Source organism: Gopherus evgoodei, chromosome 3, assembly GCF_007399415.2.
Source record: "Gopherus evgoodei ecotype Sinaloan lineage chromosome 3, rGopEvg1_v1.p, whole genome shotgun sequence".
Taxonomy (NCBI): domain Eukaryota; kingdom Metazoa; phylum Chordata; order Testudines; family Testudinidae; genus Gopherus; species Gopherus evgoodei.
The window spans coordinates 134,824,538-134,850,446 of record NC_044324.1 but is presented as its reverse complement, the minus strand read 5'-3'; the positions used below and the strand labels follow the sequence as shown (position 1 = coordinate 134,850,446).

The 25,909-nt window shown below is 37.1% G+C and overlaps 1 protein-coding gene across 10 annotated transcripts in view; it reads right to left on the bottom strand.

The window, feature by feature from the left end:
* The window catches only part of QKI (QKI, KH domain containing RNA binding), a 340,409-nt gene that overhangs the window by 16,115 nt on the left and 298,385 nt on the right, over window positions 1–25,909 (bottom strand). For all 10 annotated transcript variants that reach the window (XR_003999652.1, XR_003999651.1, XM_030556709.1 and 7 more), the window contains one exon: window positions 1,321–1,408. Coding sequence is in view for 8 of the 10 variants with exons in the window: in XM_030556709.1 (XP_030412569.1) it covers window positions 1,321–1,408 (88 nt within the window). In the remaining 2 variants the exon portion in view is untranslated. The remainder of the gene's footprint in view (window positions 1–1,320; window positions 1,409–25,909) is intronic.

The following is a 25,909-nucleotide window of genomic DNA, read 5'->3' as shown; positions in this document are numbered from 1 at the left end:
AGGTCCTTCTCCCACCACAAAGTCTTTAAAGTTTTGTTCTTTTTTTTAAAGCAAAAAGCTTTAAGAAAAAATCCAATTCTTCTCTCTCTTCAGGTTCCCATTATCAGATCTCACCTGAAGATGTTCAAGTGGCTAAACCTAATTTGAATTCTCTCTCTCACTGGTTTGTTTTGCATATAACTACCATTCATATAAACTGTAACAGAAGTGCACATGTAGAAGGACAATTTTTGCAAATATCAGTATGCCCTTAATGAAAAAGTTGACATGACTGTGCTTACATTTGACACCTGTATCAGCGAGAGTAAAGGTTTGAGAATGATTTTAAACTTTGAATTTTCATTAACAAGCTTTTACATTCTAACATGGAGAAAAGAGTTTATACCATAAAGAATAGCAGGCACATGTCACAAGTACTCTGATAACCAAGTGCATGCCACTCAGCTTCAAGTATAAAACTGTACATACATGCATGCTCGAATCAATCTAATGTAAGAAGAATTGTTACAAAAAGGCTCATTACACCACTGATCTCTGTGAACTTGCATGTGAAATCAGTTAATGAATCACTGGAAAAACATAACATTAAGGAAACATGCAAGCAAGATGACAGGAAGGAATATAATACAGAAAATGTTACTCATGTTATCTTGGACAACTGTTACATTCCCTTAAATCTCTCTAAAAAAGGTGAAAAGGAATCTATTCTCTTTTACACATGGCAAGAAATAAACAAAATTATGAGGAATACCATAGCTTCTACAGTTTACAAAACATAAAAGAGCTGGTCTACACTGAAAAGTCACATCAATATAGGTGTCTCTCTCATGGGTCTGAAAAATCCACACCCCGATAGACATCATTAATCCACACCCCTGATAGTCCTTCAATGAAGTCAGTGCCAGGCTGATGGAAGAATTCTTCTGTGAACCTAGCTACCACCTCTCAGGGAGATGGAACACCTGTAGCAATGGGAGAACCCATCCTGTCTCTGTAGTAAGTGTTTATACTGAATTGCTACAGTGGAACAGCTGTGCTACTGTAGTGCTTTAAGGGTAGACATAGCCTAAAATGCTTGCTTTTAGGGCTGAACTTTGATCAGAGTTAAAAAAAATACTTATTTTAAAAAAATGTTTCAATTCAGACATACTGACAGGAAAACAAAAATCAAAATATCTTGAATTTGCAACAGTAGTAATTACACTGTCTCAATCTCATCAACAGATATGCAACTGTGCATTTGCCAAAAGGAGAAAAGTTGGGAAACAAAACCCGTGGCGACTTCTCTCCTACTGGCCCCTAAAATTTTGTCATGCTTACGTGATTTGATGTTGGCGTCTCTGTAAGTGCCATTCAGAATTGCAAGTTCCATTAGCTGCATCTTTTTAAGGCTGTCTTCTCCCTCTGCCTGCATATGAAAAGTAGGAAAGAACGTTAGACTAACATTTTATTTTATGAGCCAAACCTGTGCCTAGGACTTGAGAGAGAGAAAAAAAAAGAGACATTTCTCTGAGTTTGAATGGATGGAAACATTTATATTACAGATAAGCCTTATGGGAATATTAGTGTATTATTAACCTCCATGGATCTGAAATTATTAAAATTGTATGTAGACCTCCAATAATTGGTACTGGATGAACATCATATGAAAAATGAATAAAAGAAAAGTAAAAAATTACCAAAACAGAGCTAAAAGTTTAAATCTGTGTTTGAAAGGGCAATTTTAAGATTTTAAATGAAGAGGTATTAACTTCTAAATACTTGTAGAAGGTATTTGGTTGGTGGACTCAATGAAAGCAAATGCAAATATTAAATAATTGGGGCTTAAATAAATGTGCTTTTATTACACCAGATATTGAATATTACATAAAAAGAAATAATTTGGGCAGCTATTCTGAACATTAAGTCTACAACTGTTGAAAGTCAACATTCACGTCCACAAACAGTTTCAAATTCTGAACTAAAATAGGCCAAATTCAGCCAAATAAAGCTTGCAGGTAAGTTGGTGCAAGTTCCCTGAATTTCAGAAGCGATGTAAATGCTGATGCAAATTGGTCACAAAACAAAAGTAAGTAGCAAAGTAATATAACTTGTAATCATTTTGTATTCCTAATGAATTCCAAACCTGTGCAATTTACATGTGAGGGGTCAGGAAGATGAATGTACTAGAAAGTAACTAACAATAGATTGTATAATAATAAAACAGTCTCACCTCCACCAAATTTGGCCTGTCCTGCAAAACATTTAAACACATACTTAACTTTAAGTATGTGAGTAATCCCACTAAAGTCAATGCAAATTGTTTTGCTGGGTCGAGGCCTTAATCCAAGCACCAAACCCAAAACTACACAACCAACATCAGCCATGGCAAAAAAGGACACAATACCTAGTTTTCAAATAAAAATTATACCTGTTTATACTAGATCTGGAATTTAGTTCCCACAGAATACCTAATCAACTTAAATTGAGCTCACTTTGTGCACTAACTAAATGAAGAATAGGTGTAAATGTGTTAAGGTACACTTGTGTTATTTACACCATTTATGTTACTGTTGGAATTTGGCTCAGAGTCTAGATCCTCTCTCCCCTCCAATATGTATCCCATTGTCAACAATAATATTGTCAATTATTCTCAGTAAAAAGTAAAGGAAGGAAAAAGAGAACTGAGTTTCAATACTTTGTATAACTCAAAAGCAGTAAGTAACACTGGTACTGTTTCACGTGTTTTATTCTAAAAAAATTGTATTTTCATACCCTGAAGAAGCCTTTAATACATTCAGTATAGTTTCCAATGTGTTAAAACATTTTATGATCCAGTATCAAAACAAAGTTATCACATAATAGCTCTAGCATCTTTCCTTCAGTACCTTACTGCTGGTCTAAAGGTAATGGAACAGCTACTCATTTAAGTTCACTTGTAACTTGCTAAGCAAAAATAGTACTTTTGTCTAATTTGCAATAATAAATTTCCCAATATTAATGTCATACACTTCCATTAGCAGAAATACTGCTATTTTCTTAACTTGCATTCCACTATCCAGATAGCAAAACAACATTTATTGGAGATTAAAAAGATGTGTATGCTTGGTTATATCACTATGCCAGGTCACCACTTTATAATTTAACAATATTACAATTAACACATGATGATCTCTCAGGGATTTAAAGCTGGATGGAATATTGGCAATCTAAAGTGCCAGCCTGAACATATTTTGTCCTTCTGAAAAGTTGGCTAACTTTGTAGTTGGGGAATTTTTAAAAAAGTCACCTATCAAATATATTTTTGCAGATATTTAGGTCAATATTTTAAAAAGTGATTAGTGACTTTGAGTTATTTAATACTGGGGTGCCCAACTTAACATTTTAAAGGGGCCTGTTTCAGAATGTATTGCTCCCTACACTCAAAACCAGGTCCCTTTAAAGTGACACAGGTTAGGTGTCCAAAAACAGAGGCATCCAAAATTGCCAGTGACTTTTTAAAAACTTGGGAAGAGTTCAAGGTAAGGAAGGGCACCTTCTTCTATTTCCTTTCTTCTTAACTTGAACATTTGGGGCAGGTAGGTAATTAATTAAGATTAACCATTATTGCATATTTCCAGTAACTACTGTTCATAACTCTGTTACAATATGGCAATAATTCCATTCACATTTTGTGAACAACTTAGAAAGGAAAGGAGCATGTCTACCTAGAGGAGTTCCAAAATTTTTGGTATATATTTCATGCTCATTTAAGGAAATGAATAATCATTATAAATACTTTATTCCAACCACAAAGGAAAAACCTATTTAGCAAATTATGAAGGCACAGAGTCAAGACAAAGTCTGCATATTCATGATCATATCTAAGTATACCTGTAATACCATGAAGAGTGTGTTCTGACACAAACTTTTTTTTTGCAGTTTATTAACAAAATAATTTGATGCAACTGTTAGAGTTCAAGACTATATAAACTTTACATTTTCATAACTTATGAAAATTCACTAATGATCTCATTCAAGTACTTTCATCATCACAACCACAAAATAGGCTATGTACAGTATCCTTACATGTATACATACTATATAAAACTTCTGTTTTGGGTAAAATATTCAGAATAGGCTAAACCTATAAGAGATGTAGGTTCCTTCTGATATATTGTGATTAGTGTGTGGTGGCATACATAGATTTTAGACTTGTCTGATCCTAATATTTCTGGAAAAGTAAATGCTTTTTCAATTTCCTCTTTAACTGCAAATTGTACCATTAAATGCAATCCCAGGCTTCACTTACTTCTCATACTAATTGAAATCATACTTTTCAGAATAGTAGTTATGATATCTCTTATCTAGTATACTCTGGATTTTCAAATAGGCTAAGTGTTAAGAAAGTTGTTGTAACTGCTGGTAGTTATCACTGCTGGTAAATTGGTCAGAATACATGTAAGAAGCTAATTATGATGCACTAAACTGAACAAGAGCTTACATTAGTCTTTTTTCTACTGTTACTTATGGTAGCACTATAACTGACCATATCATTATACGGATGCTATTTAACTATTTTCTATTTTATTTTAATAATAAGCAGACACTTGTATTCTGATTTTTCATTTCAGTACCAATCTATATTTTTGATAAAGGCTTTCAGTTTTAGTAAATATCTGGAATATCAACAAGAATCTAGCTTTTCTCTGAAGCGATGTGCAACACTGATATCAATGAAATGCAAAAGATCAAGCGTAGTACCATTAATTATTACCAGAACTTGAACTTCTTCCAAAATCAGCTTAGGGAACTGATCTGAGTTATTAATATGTCTGTGTAGGTGACAAATCTTACATTACACTCCCTGGAAGATCTCGATCAACTGCTAGGTGCTGAATATACTTCAACCATGATGAAAACCTTGCTAATATAACGGATCATAGCATAGCAGAAACAGATCATAGCTAGCAAACTTCCAAGGAAGCGAAGGTGTAGAGAAAAACAATACATAGCTGCTTAAGTAACAAGCTTTAAATAAAATTGTTACGATCTCCTTGGACCTGTAACATGTTTTTATATAGATCAGTGAGTTTCCTATAGTAAGAGGCAACTATTTAGAATTTATACAAAAACAGACATGACTGTCAACTGTTCATTCTTGGCCTTCTCTGCAGTACTGCTTAACACCTTCATCTAATTTTATACAGCCTCAAGATCACTTTTTATAAATTTCTGCTTCAAAAAAATGTGATACGTCTACTTGGACATGGTACTTCACTGTTATAGGATCTGGAACTTGGAATGCCACATCAGCAGCTTTTCCAGTTTTAGTTTGGATTCTTGAACAGTATATTACATACAAAAGAAAAACACTTAAAAAACTTCAGAAGTGCTAATCACATGGGCATGATTCCAGCTCTTCCCAGAAGATGGCACTGTTTATTACATAATGCTACCACCTCTAGGCATAGGTGGTTATCCTGTCACTGCACTGCGCTACCTGTATTGTTTAATAACTTGTATCTGATTATGCATTAACTTGTCATAGTTGCTTGCTACCTCTTTTCAAACTTCCAAGTACAAAAGTGTTCAGTGCCATTTTATGTGCGCACACATCCTGTACTATCAAATCCTCCACTCCAGTTTCATTGGCCCTTGTTCTTCAGCTGCCAGAGACTAGTTTTAGCAACACAGAATGCAGAAATGGGCATGTGCTCTTGTGTGACCTGTCCTCTCTCTTCACAGCTGACAGTTGATCAAATGAGACACACTGATGCAATCTATTTTAGCTCCAGGCATTTCTGCAGGCACTCTCTGCTGAGGCAAAGAGGGGTTGCATCAAGGATACAAAGGCAATCTCTAAAGAGACAGAACGCTACCTGTTCAGTATCTACAACAAAGCCCAGTCATTTGTACTGAGAAGAAGCTGCTTTAAGCAAACATCAATAAGGTCACTTAAGCCAGATTTGCATTGCTTAGTTTAAGCTCAAGTGATTCACTCAAGCCTTTCATCCTCTTAATTCTTCAATGCTTCCCTTGTATTTCTCAGGTACAATATAACATGCAGATTAAATTATGAAACAGTTTGGTACCTCACTGTTGAAACATCACTTTGCAATGGGAACATTCAAGTCTCCTTACTGAATGAAAAAGGCTGAACGAATATAGGTAGGAATTCCCTAGCAAGGTACAATGTATATTGAGAGAAAGCATACTGTACGCCCTGTTTACATTTTGCAAGAATTTCTCACTGATGCTAATAGCAGTCCAGCTGCACCTGTGGTAGCAATGTTAGGGGCTACCAACAGCATTTTAAGCAATGTGCCATCTCATCAGAGCACAGTGGGCTTAAAATGGGCACAGTGCTTAAAATTCTAGCAATAGCTGCTTGCCCATCTATAACAGGGCTCTTGAAATTACTAATATCTGTGGAGCTGGTGTTAGAAACTGCTGGAAACTTTTTGCATAATTTCTGTTGTGAATACAATCATAATTTCTATGTTATTGCATGAATCCGAGTTTAGAATTCTTGCCTCTTGGGCAGAAAAGGACTGGAAAGAGGAGATTTATGGCTGCTGATGCTATTATAGTACCCCTCTCTAATCAGTATTAAACAATAAATGTTCATGAGAGCAAAGAGATTCTTTTAAAATCTCATTAAAAGTAACATATAAAAATTAAAAATATTGACTACCACTAAATCTTATTGTCAAGATTAAGCCTAAGTCCCAGGTTTGAAATACCCAGTCACCTTGGGACCACATGTTCAAAACTGCCCCTTCATCTTGTTGCGGCAGATAAACTGAATACTACACAAATACATGTGGTTAGCTGTATAATAGGCATCCACAGAGATCCATACATGCATAGGTGTATGGATAGGGCTGACAAGGAAAAAAAGGAATATTGAAGGAAATGTGCAGTAAGTACATTAATTCCAGCGAGGTACTAAAAAATATTCAAATACAGTATATTAAAAAATGTACTACCTTTCACATTAAATGTGTACTACCCCACACAGTTAAGGTAAGGTAAGGGCTTTCAAAATGTATTTACTGTTAATGTACCTTATACAGGTTCCTGGAAGAAGCGTATCTTGCTCATGCAAAATTACATCTACTAAATGAGCTTGCTAAAGCATACAGTCAACATTTGGAAAGTAGTGGAAGAGAGGGATCAGGTTAAGTGCTTATTTTTGGTATATTGTGTGGGTTTCAAACTATACTGCCATTATTTTAAACCCTCAGATGGCCTAAAGTATTTAGAACAATTATTTAAAACCCACCAATATACTAAAACGAATGGCATTTACCTTGGACTCCATCCCATACCTTAAACTGAATTCGTGGTTCAAGAGATTTATATCTGGGGTATAAAGTCACATTGCATGAGAACTAATGATCTAATACTTTGAGAGATTTGAAGAAAGGGAGAGCTTAAGAGAGAATTAGTTTCAAACTACATGATTTGCTTTCTGTCGGAGATCCTAGCAAGTACTCTCCTTAATGGCCATGTACTAGGATTATTGTGAGGAGAATCCAAGCCTGTGTGCTTTGGATACCTTGGGGTGTGAAACATTTAGAGACTTAGTAGGCTGTAGCAGTTTCTACCTTTGGCCTCTCTGGCACACTTCCTAGGCACTGACTACCAGTATGATAACCCTTCTCAGAAATGGAGCTCCTCAGCCCACCAGCCCTAAGCTTCTAGGACCAGCATTCACCTCAAGATATCTGAAGTTACTTAACACATGCTCTCTCAGAACTTCACCCCAAATATGGGAAGCTTCTGGTTACAGTTTAACACTCTGTGTATCATACAAAACAATACACACCTTAAAATGTAGTGTCTCTCTAGCTCACCCTTCTCTTGTGAGTTCTTGGGGTACATCTGTGTACAGAAAGGCAGAGTGCCCCCCGCCTCATACAGGCTGTTACATGTTGCATGGTCTCTTTTTCATAGAGTCCCTTACCCAACTTCTGCAAAGAAGCCTGTAGCACCTTATAGGCTAACAGACGTTTTGGAGCATGAGCTTTCGTGGGTGAATACCCACTTCATCAGATGCACGAAGTGGGTATTCACCCACAAAAGCTCATGCTTCAAAACGTCTGTTAGCCTATAAGGTGCTACAGGATTCTTTGCTGCTTTTACAGATCCAGACTAACATGGCTACCCCTCTGATACTTACCCAGCTTCTGTGACCTTGCTCTCTCTTGCTCTTCCTGTCTCATTCTCTGTTCTTGTACGTTTCTTTATTTAAATACCTCCTGGTAAACTGGCTACTTTTGTTCTATTCCAGGGAAGTTTAAACTGCTCCACCCTTCCCTGCTGTCATCAACTGAACTGTTTTTAATAAGGAAGCCTTTGCTCTTTAGCATAACATTCCTAAGGTCTAAGTACTGTCATCAACCTTAAGTATTTTCCATTGCCCCTCTCTGCTGACAGATCCTGTAACAAGTATACACACACCAATGGTGGACAGACACAGACAGACACTCGTGACACTGCAATATTCCTTAATACAACTACGTACATAATATCAACCAGAATTCATAAGTTGTACAGACATAGCCCCAATTCATCAGTAACTAAATCTCTTATCCTTGGTGTTTGGGTTTAGTATGTACGTTTTGTAACGATCATCATGAAGTGTAAAAAAGCCATTACGCACTTACTCTACACATCCAAAGGCTACCCTCCCCAAGCTTGAAAAAACTCTGTTTAGCTTGAAAGCTTGTAACTTCACCAACAAAAGTTGGTCCAATAAAATATATTCTCTCACATACCCTGTCTCTCTCACCCATGCATTCATATAAGCTTTCTCCATAAGATAACTTCTCTGAAAAAAATGTGACAAGATTATTTTTTGAATAAATGTACATCTTTGTACATCAGACATTATTATATCTTACCTGATCTTTGTGCATGCAGTTGAGCTGTTGGAAGGCTGCAGACATTTGCCTGCAGTTCCACCTTTCTGCCATATGCAGCCATCATGGCATCAACCCCACACACATCGGCAACCTCATGGATCCAGAAACTACCCTCCCAAAATCTCCATGCAGGCCCAATAACTCTGAAGCCCATAGCACCCAGCAAACACCCATCTCCAAACTACCTCAGCAGCTCTCTATGCAGCCAGCACTTCTACCTACCTCAGCACCTCCAGCTAACCCAAATATCTCCAGGTACCTCAGGATCCACCCCACTACCAAGACAGTCACTAGCTATCTCCCAGACACCTCCACCCAGCTTCTTCCAACACTTTAGCCTCTCCAGTCACCCTTCACCACACATCCAGCCACCTCTTCCACCTACAACTGTTAAATTTTGTGCAGTTCCATGTCCTTCCTCACCACTACTTGAGGCAGAGTGTGTTGACCATACAATAAATTTATGAATATGCAAATATGCAAAGCAATGCACTAAATAACTTACATAAATGTCACATGGAATCGCAAACTTCCCAGCAGTGGAGAACATGTATTACTAAGAATGAAGAAGTGCTGCACTTTTCCTGGAATAAAAAAATCATTCACACCCTGTATTTCCACAGTAACTTCACTGTTATACAACTACCTTTTACATATCCATGTAAAGAGGATATACCAAAAAAATTTAATACAAATAAAATAAAAAGGAAGCAGCTCTTCAAAATGCATTTCTGTGCCATATTCACATATCTAAGCAATTCACTGAATATGTGCTGCAGACAATGACAACTGTAGATTTTTTCAGAAATATCATTAAGCTCAGTTAAAATGTAATATCTGCAGGGAACAGTTTGCTAATGCTGAACTTATTTTTCTTATCCAATGGGTCCCTCTGGCCAAAAGGGGTCTGGTCAGCCTATACATTTTCCTGCATATTGCCTTAACTCTGGCCCCCTACTACTACACTGGACTAACAACTGCAGCTTCATAGGCCAGCACTATGAAACTCTTTTTGACACAACATGCTGTGGAATGCTTTTTTCTAGCTGACAAAGAAAAATGTTCCACTGCAATTCACTTGTAGATCAGTAAGTATTTCAAACATACGATGCACCAGTCAAACATCCTTTACACATGAATGTTTCCATTCAGGGGCAAAAACCTTCCATTCATAATTTATAAAGAAATAACCTCACACAGTATACTACAGATTCCTAGACATGCACGTGGTTGTTTTTTTTCAAAACTCAGATTTCAGCCATGAATATGGGACTTGTAAAAGATTATGGGCTAAAAGCTATTGGAACTACGAAGCTAAAGTATACAGGTCTAAAATTCATTGTACACTTTGAAGGACTACTGCCTTTGCTTGTACTGCTTCAAAGTTTTTATTGAGCTCTCTCAGTTTTCTATAGTGTCTAAGCACTGAAATCTTAAGTAACAGTCAATAAAATGCGATATACTCAGTAAGACTTGAGAAAAGATCTCTTTTTGAAGATCTGAATTTGAGTATATCAGAAGCTTAGTCTAGTTAGTACATTGATTCATTTTACTATATCATCAAATTTCAGCATGGTTATCTTTTATTTCTGGTTATTTGATTTATAGTTAGAAAATTTTAACCTCAACTATTTTATTCAATTAAAAAAAAAGCACACTTTTCAACTTCAATTTCTGTTATTTTCATGTACACAAAAAACAACTTTGGCAGGCAAACCAAGACTTGTCACCATGCACTCGTTTCTAGATCCAGAACAAACATTTCTCCAGAGGAGTGATTTATCATGGGGACTTCAACATGTATTTGGTTACAATTAAAGTAAATGTGTTGCTGACAGGACAGAGAGAGAAAAAGGAGTCTTCAGTAAGGCCTTCTCTACATTAGAAAGGGTTTGCCAGTATAGGAGCTTATTTTACACCAGTAGGAGTTCTTCTGAGGGTATAGTTTATAAGAGTTCTTTTGATGACATAGTGTATACCAGTTCCCTGAATCTCATGGTGCTTCCCCAAACATCTTTGAAACTCAAAGTAAAATAAATGAACATTACATATCTAAGCACTGTTACAGAAGCCCAGAGTACCATAAGCAGAACTGTGGTGTTTAATAGGTACATGGGATGGCTCAGTTATTTCTCAATTTCCATTTCAACATTGATGCAGACTACTATGCCTAGGCAGACAGGCAAAGATAAATTAGCATCATTATTTCTTCTGGGCAACACAGCCTGCTTATCTTCTTCAAAGCAAGCTCTCAGTTCAAATGATATGCAAAGAAGACTGTGCTATTTCACTTGACAAATTCATTGGTCATAATGTTAAAGATACACCAGGGGAAAAAAGGCAGCATATCTTCTTACATTTCCCATCACCCTATCTGACAGAGTCCCATTTAATCATGATACTTGGACTAGGAGAAACATTTTCAAGAGTCCTTTTTTTTGTTTCTGCAACAAGTAAAGCAAGATAAGGTACAGAAAAACAGTGTGAAGCACATTTTTATTAGCTGAGCTGAAATACTGAATCACTGGAACTTAGGGCTGTTAACTGCTCTAGTACGAAGAGAATGAATTCGGGGGCGGGGGAGAATTCTGAGGGAGACCAGAGTCACCTACAGCATCCTCTGTTACCTAAAGGAGATTTGTTGTGTACTGGCACTCCTACAGCATGTTGCAGAAAATTAAGGGTTCACCTTCAAATTGCACAGTTCTTAGTATGAATGTGGCCCTTCATGCTAAAGATACTCTTTTCCCAGCAGTATATCATTCTACAACTTGCTTTGTAACTCACTAAAACTTCAGAACAGACCAGTCTCCTTCTCCCACCCGTAACTCTTCAGTGAGAAAGACAGCGTGTGCCTGTGTATTAAGGGACCTTATACTAGAAGCTTAGAACAAGATGCATGTTTCACAGCACACAGAGAGAACACTAACTTAAAAACTGGAAAAAAAATCTTCTTACACTGTGCCTACTAAAAATATTTTAATAAAAACGATCATCCCAAATCCTTTTTAATAAAGATCGAAATTAGGTAACTAGCATTAATATGATCTGCAATATCTACTTACTTATCAAGAGCACAGCTAGAAATCTCCAAAGTTAAACCTTGGTTCTGACTTATGTGGAGGTTACTTACCTGTAACTTGGAGTATCTTTGAGATGTGTGGTCCTTATGTGTGTTCTACATATGGGTAACGTGTGCTTCGTGCACTTGAGACTGTAGATTATTAGCAAGCAGCGTCCATTGGACCGCACCTGCACATTGCTCCCTTTGTGCTCTGTACCGAGGCTATAAGGGGAAAGTGCAGACCGATGCTTGGACTAGGCAAGTTCCTCTTCTTACTGCAAATTAGATAAGATCGAAAGTAGAGAGGAGGGATGGCAGGTAAAGAACACAGACAGGGACAGAGAATGAATTAACTGGATATCCAATTAGAGTGTCTCTGGATAGACAGCACCTGTCCTCAATCACTCTGCTATAGCGACAAATAACCTTGTTTTCCTAATTGGTTTTGCTCTTTGCAGACAGAACACCAAAGCTGTCTGATGATGAGGTTTTGGAAAGAATACTGGAAAATTAATTGGTTGATGCATATGAAACTGAGAAATTACCTTGAAGATGTATTTTGGGGGAAGGCAAAGGGAAACATTCTTATGGAATGTGGTGTATGATCGGTCAACCTGGAGTGCTTCCAGTTCATTCACCCTTCTGGAAGACATGACAGCTAATAAGGTGACTTTCATGGAATGGTGGGACACAGAATATGTGGCCAGCCATTCAAAGGGCAATCTGGTATATACTGATAATATGAGGTTGAGGTCCCATTGCAGTGTAGGTTTCATCACCAATGGGAAGGTCTTAACTAGACTATAACAACACTAAAATACTAAGAACTCAAACTATGTACAAATATATTTAGATTCTGAAAAGAGAATGCGAAGAGTGCTTCAGACACAGAGGGTTCTGACTCAGGCCATGAAGCAAGGAGGAACTAGAAAGGTGTTGGTCTGCGCTGACCGTTTTGCCCTCAGTACTGAGCATGAGGGGAGCAACTTCACAGACGCAGACCAATGGATATTACTTGCTAGAAATCTTTGGTCTCAGGCACATGGAGCACATACAAACCCGTGTGTGGAAAACACGGGCATGAGCATTAAAAGAACTCAAAGAGGAAGTTACTCACCTTGTGCAGTAATGATGGTTCTTTGAGAGGTGCACCCCTATGGGTGGCTTCACTGTAGGTGTATCTGCACCTCTAATCAGAGAATTTAGGTAGCAGAGTCCGTTCGGCCTGCAAATGCACCCTCCCTCGTGGTCCCCCTTGAGATTATATAGTGATGTGCAGGCGAACTACCCTCAGTTTCTTCTCTACTGAGGAAGGAGTCCGCAGAACTCCTGAGTAGAGGGGAGGAGGATGGGTTGTGGAGTATTGGGGGGGGGGGAACCAATCTCGAAGAACCATTGTTACGGCACAAGGTGAGTAACTTCCTCTTCTTCGAGTAGTGTCCCTATGGGTGCTCCGCTGTAGGTGACTCCACAGTCTATCCCCCATAGAGGGCTGGGACTTTAGAGTGGAGTCTGTTATTGACAATAGTATTGTGGAGTCAAAAATGGCATCAGTGGCTGGGTCTCAAGTAATCAAATGGTGTTCCACGAAAGAATGGGCAGAGGCCCAGGTTGCTGCCCTACAGATTTCTGAGATGGGGACATCTTTAACAAACACAGTTGAGGTAGAAACCAATCTCATGCAGTGCGAGAGGATTCCTGATGGGGGCAGCAGGTTAGGCATGGTAACAGTGGTTAAGGCAACTGGAGACCCATTTGGAGAGTCTTTGAGCTGGTACTACAGAGCTTTTGGTTCTTTCTGTGAATGAAAGGAAGAATTCAGGAGACTTCCTAATGTCCTTTCCAAATAGAATGCTAGGGTTCTCCTAACATGAAGTATATGAAAAATTGCCTCCTTGTTGTCACAACGTAGTTTTGGGAAAAAGGTGGGGAGGTGAATGAGATTACCTCGGGGAAGAATTTTGGGTGTGGCCTCAGGGCGACTATCTTTAAAATGTCTCAATTTCCCCTATTTGCGTGCTGAGGTAACAACTACTAGAAATACAGTCTTCATGCAGAGGTGTAGGAAGGAGCAAGTGGCCATAGGTTCAAAGGGTGGTCTAGTTAAAGTTTTCAGAACCAGACTGACATTCCATGGAGTGGGTGGCTAATTTGCGGGAAGAGGTTTCCCATGCCCTTGAGGAATCTGCATGTTGTTGGATGGGTAAATACTGAGCAGTCATCCACATGGTGGTCACTAGATGTACTTTAAGTGAGCTAAGAGAGACCAGTCCTTCTGAGGCCCAGAATATAGTCTGATATCAAAAGAAGGGAAGATGTCTGAATCACTTGTTTGGAATTGCACCAATTTTGGAAAAGTTTCCACTTCTGCAGGTAAGTGGGACAAGTTGCTGATTTCCTACTGCACAGTAATACTTCTTTCACCACCTTGGAACATTTGCTAAGTGTTGGAGCCATGAAGGAGACAAGCCTGTAGATTGGGGTGAAGGATTTGTCCATTGTGTCGGGAGAGCAAGTGAGGAATGAGTCAAAGAGAAATTGGAGGACATATTGCCAGCTGTGCAAGGTATAGGTACCACATTTGGTCACAAGGGGGAAATCAGTATGACTTTTGCTTTCTCTTGCCATATCCTGAATAGGACCTTTGACATTAGAGGGAATGGAGAAAAGGCGTACAGCAGCTCCTTGCCCCATTGAAAGATGAGAATGTCCCTTAGAAACTGTTTCCCCAGTCCAGCTCTGGAGCAGTAGCAGACAAATTTCTTGTTCCCATGAGTAGCAAACAGGTCTATTGAGTTTCCCCATAGATCGAATATGCCATGAAGCACTGCTGGGTTCATCTCTCATTTGTGGTCATATGAGAAATTCTGACAAATTGTCTGCTGTCACATTTTTTATCCCTGGCAGGTAAGTGGCTGAAATGAGCACATTGTGGCAGGACACACCAATTCCAAAGATTCAGTGCTTCCGTGCAAAGGGAAGGTGATCTGGCGCCCCCTTGACCATTTATGTAAAACATGCAAACTATATTATCTGTCGTGACTTTGATTTGAGTATCTCTGATGAGAGGGAGAAAGTGTGTGCAGGCATTTCTGATGGCTCTTAGCTCCCAAATATTGATATGGAGGACTGATTCTGTGGGAGGCCACTAGCCTGGAGCTTTACAGTCATTTAGGTGAGCTCCCCAGCCTATTAGAGAGGCATCTGTTAGACTCAGTATTGGTGGGAGTTGCATGAAAGGGACTGCCTGCATGGACATTGGATGGTTCTTTCCACCAGTCCAAGGAGTGTTTGGCACTGGAAAGCATCAACAGGGGCCTCGTTTAACCTGTCTCTGTTCAGTGAGAAGAAGATATGAACCGTATCTGTAAACATCTCATGTACAGTTGGGTGGGGGGGGGCACAAATGTGCATACCGCCATGTGCCCAAGAAGCTTGAGAAAATTCTTGGCCAGTGTTTGTGACTGTTTCTGACACTCATCAGGGTGCTAAATCTATGCAGTGGGAGGAATGCTCACGCTTGCACTGCATCAACTTTGGCCCCAGTAAACTCCTGACGCTGTACTGGGGTCAAGGTTTATTTCTGCAGGCCCAGTTGCACAAACATGGCCATGGTCCTCTGGGTGGCTCACAGGGCATCTTTGAAGGAATGAGTTTTGAGAAGTTAGTCATCAAGGTTTGGGTAAATGATAATATTTGATTTCAAAATCCTTGCTTACTTTCTAATATTTTTCATTACATGTATTATTTAAGATTGCATGTTGCCACCTGGGACTGAATACTATTAGTGAAAATAAGATACATCTCCAGCAGGGTATGTTTTCATTTTGAATTAGGCAGCTTTGACTTAATTAAAATAATTTTTTAATGCTAATATATTATCAAACATTATGGAAGACTGAAATTTTAGGACAGATATGATGAACTATGTCAATATTTGGAGACCATCTGTCTTATGTAACAGCACCGCATATTGTCTGTCCTCTCAGTTGCAGTTGCTATCATGTAGGCTACATGGACTGCAAAAGGTAAGTGGGGACGAGGAAGGGCGGGAGCGAATATGACATGAATAGCCAGAATAAATGTATTTTCCTTCTGTCCAAAGTTATTTGGGAAAAATTTTAATCTTTTGAAACATTTAATGGTGGAATTCCATAGTTTTGTTGAGATTGCCCTTCTTTTTCTGCACACATTTTCCAAGGCAAGAAGATATGTAGTTGTATAACAGTCAAACTGAAAATGTAATATATCTTTATACCTGTAAATCTTTATGTACATCCTATGTTTTTAAGGGAACCTTCATTCAGATAGGGGTATTTTTGTTTTGTATGTGCAGGCACAAAAGTACATGACTGGTTCAAATCTTAAATTTCTGGCTCAATTGGGGTCAATGTAAGACTTTGAAAGATGAAAGAGACCTCCGACTCTCAACACACGAACCTTAAATAATTCTAGAAAATTATTAAAATGTGAAAAGTACTGAAAATTCACATTTACTTCCAGGTTCTTAGAAGACCATGAGAGTTCTGCCTCTGCAATACTTTACTAAACATTTTGCTTCTACCCACTTTAAATAGCATAAATCTGTTACTGTTAAAAAATCAAAAATTGTTACAAAGACTTTTGTAAATGTGTGTGTCCAATTTGTCTTCAGTGTTTTGCTGCTCTCTTAACAGTTTATGAATACCAGAATGAGATGATGGTACTATTTCAGCTGCCTAGTCACAGCTCATCTTACAGCTGGCTAAGACCTGCATTCACTCAGTTTAAAAATACAGAGTACTGAATAAAAGAATTGCATGCACTTTCTTTAGGGGACAAATATGCCAATCATATGACCTTCTATTTGAAGGCTTAAGCTGCTCAAGGCACTGTGTTGTCAGGGAGAAGGCTTTCTTGGCTATTTATTGAGCTTTCTTTTCAGCTCCTAACAGACTAGCCAATGATTATTTTCCAGAGAAAATAGTGTGAACTCAGAACTGCCTAGCTCTGGCTGTAAACAAAGGGCCTTTGAAGAGCACTCCTTCTTGAAAGAGCTAGATGACTGCACACATGACCAGCTAACTACATTCCGTTATTTTTAAATGGAGCTGTAATCTGTGGATAGGTTGTCAGCAAGTAACCCTTTGTGACACCAGAATGAAAAACTAATACACTTTATGTGGTGAATTCTCTTACTTAGATCATATGGCTGTCTCTAAGCAGTAATGTATATTATGATTGTTTTTATTAGGTTAAAATGTTAGCTAAATAAAAGTTCAGGTTGTGACGACTGGAAAAATCAAGAAATTCAGTTAACATTGAAAACTAAATCACGCTGTCATACAAAGAGCCCGAGTAAAATATGGATGCCTCTCCTGCTAGTTTGAATCACAACTTTAAAGTTGTTTCTATATAACTTTCCTCTAATTATATTTAATATCAAAGCGCTGACAAATTTATCTAAAAGACCCGTTTGAAACTAAATGTATTTACACTAGATTTTTTTAAAAATGTTTACTATGATTGCTATATTGGACATGTCTAATAAAAACAAATGTATAATTACTAGAGATTAATGGACAATGAGTAAATCATTACAAAGCAGTAATGTCCATAAGCAGTAGTTATTTTTAAGAAATTAATATATTTCACTTGTTTATAACTCCCCAGTATCAAAAATGATTAAATCATTCTTATGCATCACTTAACAGACTTCTTTTAGTAAGAAAGTCAGACATAAATATACCTTATTGTATAATGTCACTCATTTTAGACACATTATTTCAAACACATATAAGCTTTCTGTTCTCATTGTTTATTAATTTGAATATATTGACAAAGCTGAAACCCGATGCTAGAATAAAACATTTTGAATATGTTAAGGAAACTAAATATGTTTTTTAAGCCTTCCACCTTTTCTACTTCGGCTGTATATCACATTTTTAAATATTTGGGCTGTGATAAATTAAGAGTTCTGAAACAAGGGGTTTATAAAAAAAGTTCATCCTAAAGAGTTCACCCCCGTTTTCCCCCATAATTCAAATTTAAAAACGTAAAATACATTGCTCTTATTTTTAAACTTTGTATGTCAAACTTTACTCTCATGCAAATTTAGGACAGATTATAAATCCTTAAAAAAGTTTTACTGTGGAAATAGTAACCTGAAGTTATTACTTTTAAAGTTTAAATAATTAATAAAAGCATATATCTTGCAAATGGGTTACTTGATTGAGTTCAAGAAAGAACGTCATTCCACTATTTTCCATTTACACAACTGAACACAGTGTAAGAAAAAAATTATTTGAAGCTAATTTTACTCTTTAATTACTAGCACTGATGGAAAAAAATGCTGTTAAAACTATTTTGAATGAATTAAGCTTTTCATAAAAGGTATCTGCTATCAACAGAAAATTCTGACTTTTCATTGATCAACCAAACACCTGAAAACTGAAAAGTTTTGATTTGTAAATACCACCATGCTGCCTCATGTGAGTTGGAGTTTGGCTGCCTCATGCCCCTTCTCTTCTACAGGATAGGTAAGTTTAAATTTTGAGCAAAAAATAAAAATCCAACCATCTGTAGTAATTAGCGCACTTCAGCAAATAACTGACTCAAAAAATTCCTTCCTAGATATTGAATGCTGCTCTTTTTTAGCACTAGTGCTACTTTAACAATAAATGTTTAAATGATTGTATGTCAAATTTAGAAATTTAATTATATTGTTAAAAATGTTTCTAGTCTAACTTCATCTCTAAAACAACAAAGATAAAACAATCCTTTCTGAGTTTACCCCTGGCTTCCATTTTATATAGCTTAGAGGTGGTGTGACCTTTCTTCCCTGGTATAATATGTATTGGTACATATCAGAGCAGCTGCAGTGATGTGGAGAGAGCAGCAGGTTTGGATCACTCTCCTCCCCAAGACAAGGCTTCAGAGGCTCAGGGTGGCCACATGGGGCAGCAAGTGGCCATCAGCTCTTAGAAAGTAAGAGCAAGAAACTTTTCCCAGTGGCACATAAGATAGCTGTGGGAACTGCCTCCTAGTATGCTCTGCTAATTTATTTTCTGTTGGTTGAAATGAATACTAACCAGAAGGCTCAAAGAGGTCCCTTGGGAAAAAGATGGGGGGGGGGTGGGTTCTGTCTCAGTGTCTACTCAGTGGAGGTCATGGGAGGTACAGAATTTTGGCAAAGGAGGGGAACATGGTGGCTTTGAATCTTATTCAAATAGAAAAATATAAAGAAAGTGAAAGAACATGGGAGTGAGATTCAACAACTGGATGTGTAGTGGTTTAAGCAGCAGGGTCTGTAAATTTTAGAGAAATAAATAAAAAGATAGGCAAAGATAAGAAATGGACAAGGGATAAATATATATAAATTTAAAAATAGTTTGGCAATGAGCATAGGAAGTAAATTAACTAACAAAAAAACCTGAATTATACAGATGCATACCAATGACTACTTTGGTCACACTGCTTGTAATTGTAACCATTTTGCTTACCCTTTTCTTTTAAGTTTTCTTTTTAGATTGCAATCTCCTTACGAGCTATATGTTTGGAAAGCACATGACATACTCTGGTGCTTCTATAATATAAATACTACTTAATCCAACTAGTATAAATTTTAGCATACTTGATGACTTTGTGAGACGTTTATTTACAGCAAAAACTTGAATCCCTGCATATAACACTCAAGAAAAAAAGTCTTAAAAAGCAACAAACAGGTAAAATTTAAATATTTTTAAATATAGCATTTACATAAGTTCTAGAAGCATTGTGAAGTTCTTCACACCCATTATTCTTGCATGAAGCTTGAAAAGTAGATACTAGGTTTTTATTAAATCATTGTCCTTCCTCCCTCTCCTATGTACTGGTTAAAAAAACTTCCTCCTCTGCAGAAATATAGATGCAACACTTAGAAAACCATTTAGCAGTTCTTGCATCATAATTTGATCAAATTTCACTTTACAGTTAAAAGCTTATCTTGGCACAGGAGTAAATGTGAACCAAGATTTCTCCGTTTCTATTTGTTGCTGAACTCTGCATATTTCACACTGTTATATCCCAATATCTCCATACAGGGCCACAGATCAGATATTATTCCAAAGCTTTTACTTAGCATTTTTCTTTTTCTATTATTTATAAGCATCTGTTGTCTCTGTACTTTGAAAGGAACATGATCTGCAATCACTCAGCCACCTTGAATCAATATGTCAACTAATGTTTAGAGAACTATTTCTGATGGGCTGTACTGTCATATTTCTCCCATAAGCGGGATTTCCTTGTGTCTCCTTATCTACTACTAAAGGCTAACTACATATTGTATTCGATTTTCAGAGGTGAACAAGTAAAAATTTCATATTTTAAAAATCTTCAACCCCAACTCAAACGTGTTTACTAGGGAGGAGGACCAGGTTGCGACTCTGCTTTAAAACTAAAGGCCAAGACTAAATTGCTATAATCGATGGTGAAAGCAACAAACATTTTTAACTGAAATTAATTTATTTTAATAATTTTGTATATTTATATATTTAAAATATTTGAATATGTACAAAAAGAAGTTATATTTCTAAATGTATTTTAAAAATGCTCTTAATTTATCCTTTCAAATGTTACACAATACAATTTTAATTAAAATATGTTTTAGCATTGTGTATATTTGATTACCTTTCTTGTAGTGATCTTTGTGTGTATTAGTAGGATAAATATAAATATAAATATTAGAATTAGTTTAAGTTTGATTAAGCAAATGTGTGTGTTGTAAGAAAGGCCCTGACTCGCAAGATGACGACCTTGAAAATAAGGAATTAAAAAGCCAGATGGAATGGAGTAGGGAGGATGTCTGGTTCAAAGAATAACTAAATGAGATAAGGGGAAGTTTCTAAAAAGAAGGCCTCTGACTGATAGGGGTTAGTGCAGTTGGTTTTAAATAAGACCAAAAAAAAATTGTCTTAAAATGAGCCAACATGGCCTTTCCCAACCCACACACCAGTGTTATCTCAAAATGTAGGGGCTCCAGCATAACAGAACTAGACATCCTTTCAGTAAAAGAAACAACCTATAGTTGAAATTGGCTTGGTGAGGCAAGTCCTCTTTCATAGATAGAGGATGGACTATAAGTACTCCACAGAGATTCAAAAAACTTGCAGTTGAGAATCATTAGCACAGAAGTTGTAGACAAGGTTTAAGACAGACATTTATTGAAATGAAGAGAGAAGAAAAGAACAGTGGAGTAAAAATTTGAACCTTATGGAACACTACACAAAGACACAGAATTCTAGGATGCAAGTGTAGAAAAAGGGAGTTTTCATACCTGGGAATGACAGAAGAGAATTTCAGATCCCTCTACAGCACTGGAGACAGGTGCATAAAGTAGCCAATGGCATCAAAGGCTCAAGAGAGGTTGAGAGAAATGGATCAAAAGATCAATCAAAATACAGTAGGTCATTAACTAGATCTGAGAACAGTTTCCATACTATACCCCATATGAGACTCAGATCAAAACCGAGTAAGAACACTGTTGTGAGAGAGGTGGAGAAAGAAAATAGGGCCACTTTCCTAAGCAGTTTACAACTTTAATCAAAATTTTCTAGTCTAAGACAAGTGTCAATGTTGGGTCTGGTAAAAAAACGTTCTAAAGGGAAACTCAGTCTACTACAATTTTTCTAAGTGGATCATCCAGTGATTTTTTAAAAATAAGAGTACCAAAATATTCTTGTATCCCGTAACCTAGGACAAAATTTACATTGAATTACATACATGCAAGTTGCACTGAAATGTTTACATTTTATGGAGAAGTAGGTTGGATTTTAAAGATTTAAAAAAAAAAATTCAAATTTAGTCATATGATAAAATCTTCAAGTTGTATTGACCAGAGACACTTGCTCTTTTAAAAGGCAAGCTATTGTAACTAAAATAGTCTCTGTTAGCAAAGGAAATTGTTATTTAATAGCACTCTATAAATAGAAAACTGAGAAATAGAGGAATAAAAACAGAACCTTGATTCGTTTAATGAAATTGCCTTTTATAGTTTTGATCCAAGCTACCTATCAGCTCTATTATTTTACTGAAACGTTGACTGCCACCTTTGCTTTGACAATGATGCCAGCTATTAGACAGCTTTTACCACAAGCAACTTTGCACTGTCTCCCATGCCATCCATCCCTTATAAATGGAACAAATTCCAAGAACATGTAAAGCCATTAATTTAATCTTCAATTTCCACTGTAAGACTTGCTTTTCCTCTGATGACTACACAGCTAGGTAAATCATGGGCTAAACTGTACACACAGCTAACCTATACAAAGCTTGTGTATTGTTACATTGTCTTCTTCCTCCTTGCACCTGCCCAATTGATTTTTTCCTCATTCCATTACACCTTGTCATTAATAAATAGGTTTTGAGGGAAGGGATTATCTATTTACTACAGGTTTGTAGCTGGCACAGTGGGGCACTAGTTTCAGATTAGAGCCTCTCTGTGTCACTGCATTAAAAAGAAATTATTTTTAGAGAGTGAAGTAAAGCATAAAAATAAAAATGCTTATTCATATGTCACACAACAATGGACAAAAGGAAACTTCCATTGCTTGCTAAGGTTGCTTTAGTAGGTGAACTTAAAGCAAAAACATTTAAAAGTTATTAACAGATCAGAATTCTGTTTACAGAAAGTAGTACGTTACATTTGAATGTTAAAATCAACTGATAAGTACAAGACTAAGTTTGTAAGAGAGTTCTTTGCAATTTTATGACTTGATATACTATAGCTGATCTTGATAGAAGTGGCATATGCTATCAGAAAAAATGTGTTCCACTATACAGTAAAATGAAAACAGATACAATTAAAAACCTATTCTTGGAGTTTCAGATTTCTTCATTAAGTATATTATAAATTCAATTTAAAAAAAGTTATTGGCTTCGCACGTTCAAGGTTTCAAAATTCACCATCTTAGATTATATGATTGATTAAAAAGAAATTTAGTACACTTCACAGAGATACTCACATGATTTTGGTGTTTTTGAAAACAGCAAGTGCTGAGATACACTGAACTTATGGAACACAAAATACTGAGACAACCTTTATACATCAAAGAAGCAGGAAATGACAAAAACAAAAATGAGTGCCTTTAAATCTTTACAGCAGTCAGAAAAATGTTCCACACCCTAGGCTTTTCTTCCACTGAGGAATTTCATGTTGAAAATTTGAATATCACTATTTTTCCATCACTTGGGATTACATCTTCATCAAGAGAACAATATAAAATTGGACTAACAAGGATCAAAGCTATGACATACATACACTAGCATCAATGCTTGATTAAGAGTAGAAATGGTTTAATATACTAAAACTAGTTTGATCACTAACAGCACAATGGCTTTTTATTTTTCATTTGAGTGGCGTCTATGCCTGAGATCTATGCAATACATTCTTACAATGTTAATGAAAAGTCTAAGCAATTGCAAATGAAAGGGGCAGGCAAAAAAACCCACAATAATATTTTTATCCAAGATCTATGAATGAACCTAGAAGTGTTCTCTTCTTTAGTAAGATTAAAAAACGTAATAGGTTTAAAATTATTAGTATGTAGGTCAAATCTGGTCCTTTGTTACATTTCAATAATGTTTCATATTAACCTAAACTTCTGCACGAACACACACTAACTTCTGTTAATGAAATTCATAACTAGCGCATCAAATATCAAATAAAATTTCCAAGCAAAGTAAGTTTGCAAACATCTATCAATTACTTGCCAGCAAGTTAAAGAAGTATGGGCTGGATGAATGCACTATAAGGTGGATAGAAAACTGGCTATATCGTTGGGCTCAATGGATAATGATCAATGGCTCCATGTCTAGTTAGCAGCTGGGATCAAGCAGAGTGTCCCAAGGGTCGGTCCTGAGGCAGTTTTGTTCAATTTCTTCATTAATGATCTAGAGGATGGTGTGGACTGCAGCCTCAGAAGTTTGCAGATGACATTAAACTGGAAGGAGTAGTAGATACACTGGAGGGTAGGCCTAGGATACAGGGAGACCTTGGGCCAAAAGAAATCTGATTAGGTTCAACAAGGACAAGTGCACAGTCCTGCACTTAGGATGGAAGAATCCCATTCACTGCTACAGACTAGGGACCGAATGGCTAGGCAGCAGTTCTGCAGAAAAGGACTTACGGGTTACAGTGGGCGAGATGCTAGATATATGAGTCAACAGTGTGCCCTTGTTGCCAAGAAGGCTAATGGCATTTTGGGCTGTATAAGTAGGGGCGTTGCCAGCAGATCAAGGGATGTGATCATTCCCTTCTATTCAACATTGGTGAGGCCTCATCTGGAGTACTGTGTCCAGTTTTGGGCCCCACACTACAAGAAGGATATGGAAAAAATGGAAAGAGTCCACCTGAGGGCAACAAAAATGATTAGAGGGTTGGAGCACATGACTTATGAGGAGAGGCTGAGAGAACTAGGATTGTTTAGTCTTCAGAAGAGAAGAATGAGGGGGGATTTGATAGCTGCTTTCAACTACCTGAAAAGAGGTTCCAAAGAGGATGGCTCTAGATTGTTCTCAGTGGTACCAGATGACAGAACAAGGAATAATGGTCTCAAGTTGTAGTGGGGGAGGTTTAGGCTGGATATTAGGAAAAAAATTTTCACTAGAAGGGTGGTGAATCACTGGTATGGGTACCTAAGGAGGTGGTGTAATCTCCTTCCTTAAAGGTTTTTAAGGTCAGGCTTGACAAAGCCCTGGTTGGGATGATTTAGTTGGGGATTGGTCCTGCTTTGAGCAGGGGGTTGGACTAGATGACCTCCCCTAAGGTCCCTTCCAACCCTGATATTCTATGATAGAGAAAAAAACGTTAAAAAGAGAATTTTCTCAAAAAATAAACATATTAAAGCACAGAAATGGATGGTTAATATCACCTAAACAGCATAAACTCTGCTTCTTCACACGCTGGGTCCCACGTATTTTGGATGTAGGATTATTGTTGGACTTAAAAGAGTTCTTGCTAAGTTCTTTTAAAACTGCATCTTCAAGGCACTAAAACCATTCTATAGTTTGCCTGTGTTCCAAGAACTCTGGTATACATATTTGTCCACATGACCACCAACATCACATGCTTCTTGTGTGAGAGCTATTTCTTAATTTTAGCCTGGAATTTACAGGGCTACAGCCATCAAAACAAAATCTAGTCTATTTAAAAAAATGAGTTCAAGGCGTTTTGGATACTGAAGCTGCCCCATTCCAGGCTGCTATTCCACTCTTCTTCTAACCACACCCTCTAGCTCATGCTTCCCTCCTCCCCTTCTGCTGCCATCCCCTCCCCGCCCATCCTGGTTCCTATCCCCTTCCTCTTCTGGGAATATATATTAGGGCTGTCAATTAATCACAGTTAACTCATGTCATTAATTCAAAAACAAATTAACAATTAAAATATTGATCATGATTAATCACAGTTTTAATTGCACAGTTAAACAGAGTACCAATTTAAATTTATTATAAATATTTTTCAATGCTCTTCTACAATCTCAAATATATTGATTTCAATTACAAGACAATACTAAGTGTACAGTGCTCACTTTATATTATCTTTATTACAAATATTTGCATTATAAAAAAATGGTATTTTTCAATTCACCTCATGAAAGTACTGTAGTGTAATCTATTGTGAAAGTGCAATTTATAAATGTACATTTTCTTTTGCTACATAACTGCACTCAAAAACAAAACAATGTCAAACTTCAGAGCCTACAAGTCCACTCAGCGCTACTTCTTGTTCAGCCAATCACTAAGACAAACAAGTTTGTTTATATTTACAGGAGATAATGCTGCCCATTTCTTATTTACAGTGTCACCTGAAAGTAAGAATAGGCGTTCCCATTGCACTTTTTAGCCTCCACTAGACAAGATGCTTTCATGATGATTTAGGGCAATGGGCTATTAGGAAAAAACAATTGGCCTTAAGAGAAGCTTATCTCCCACCTGGTTA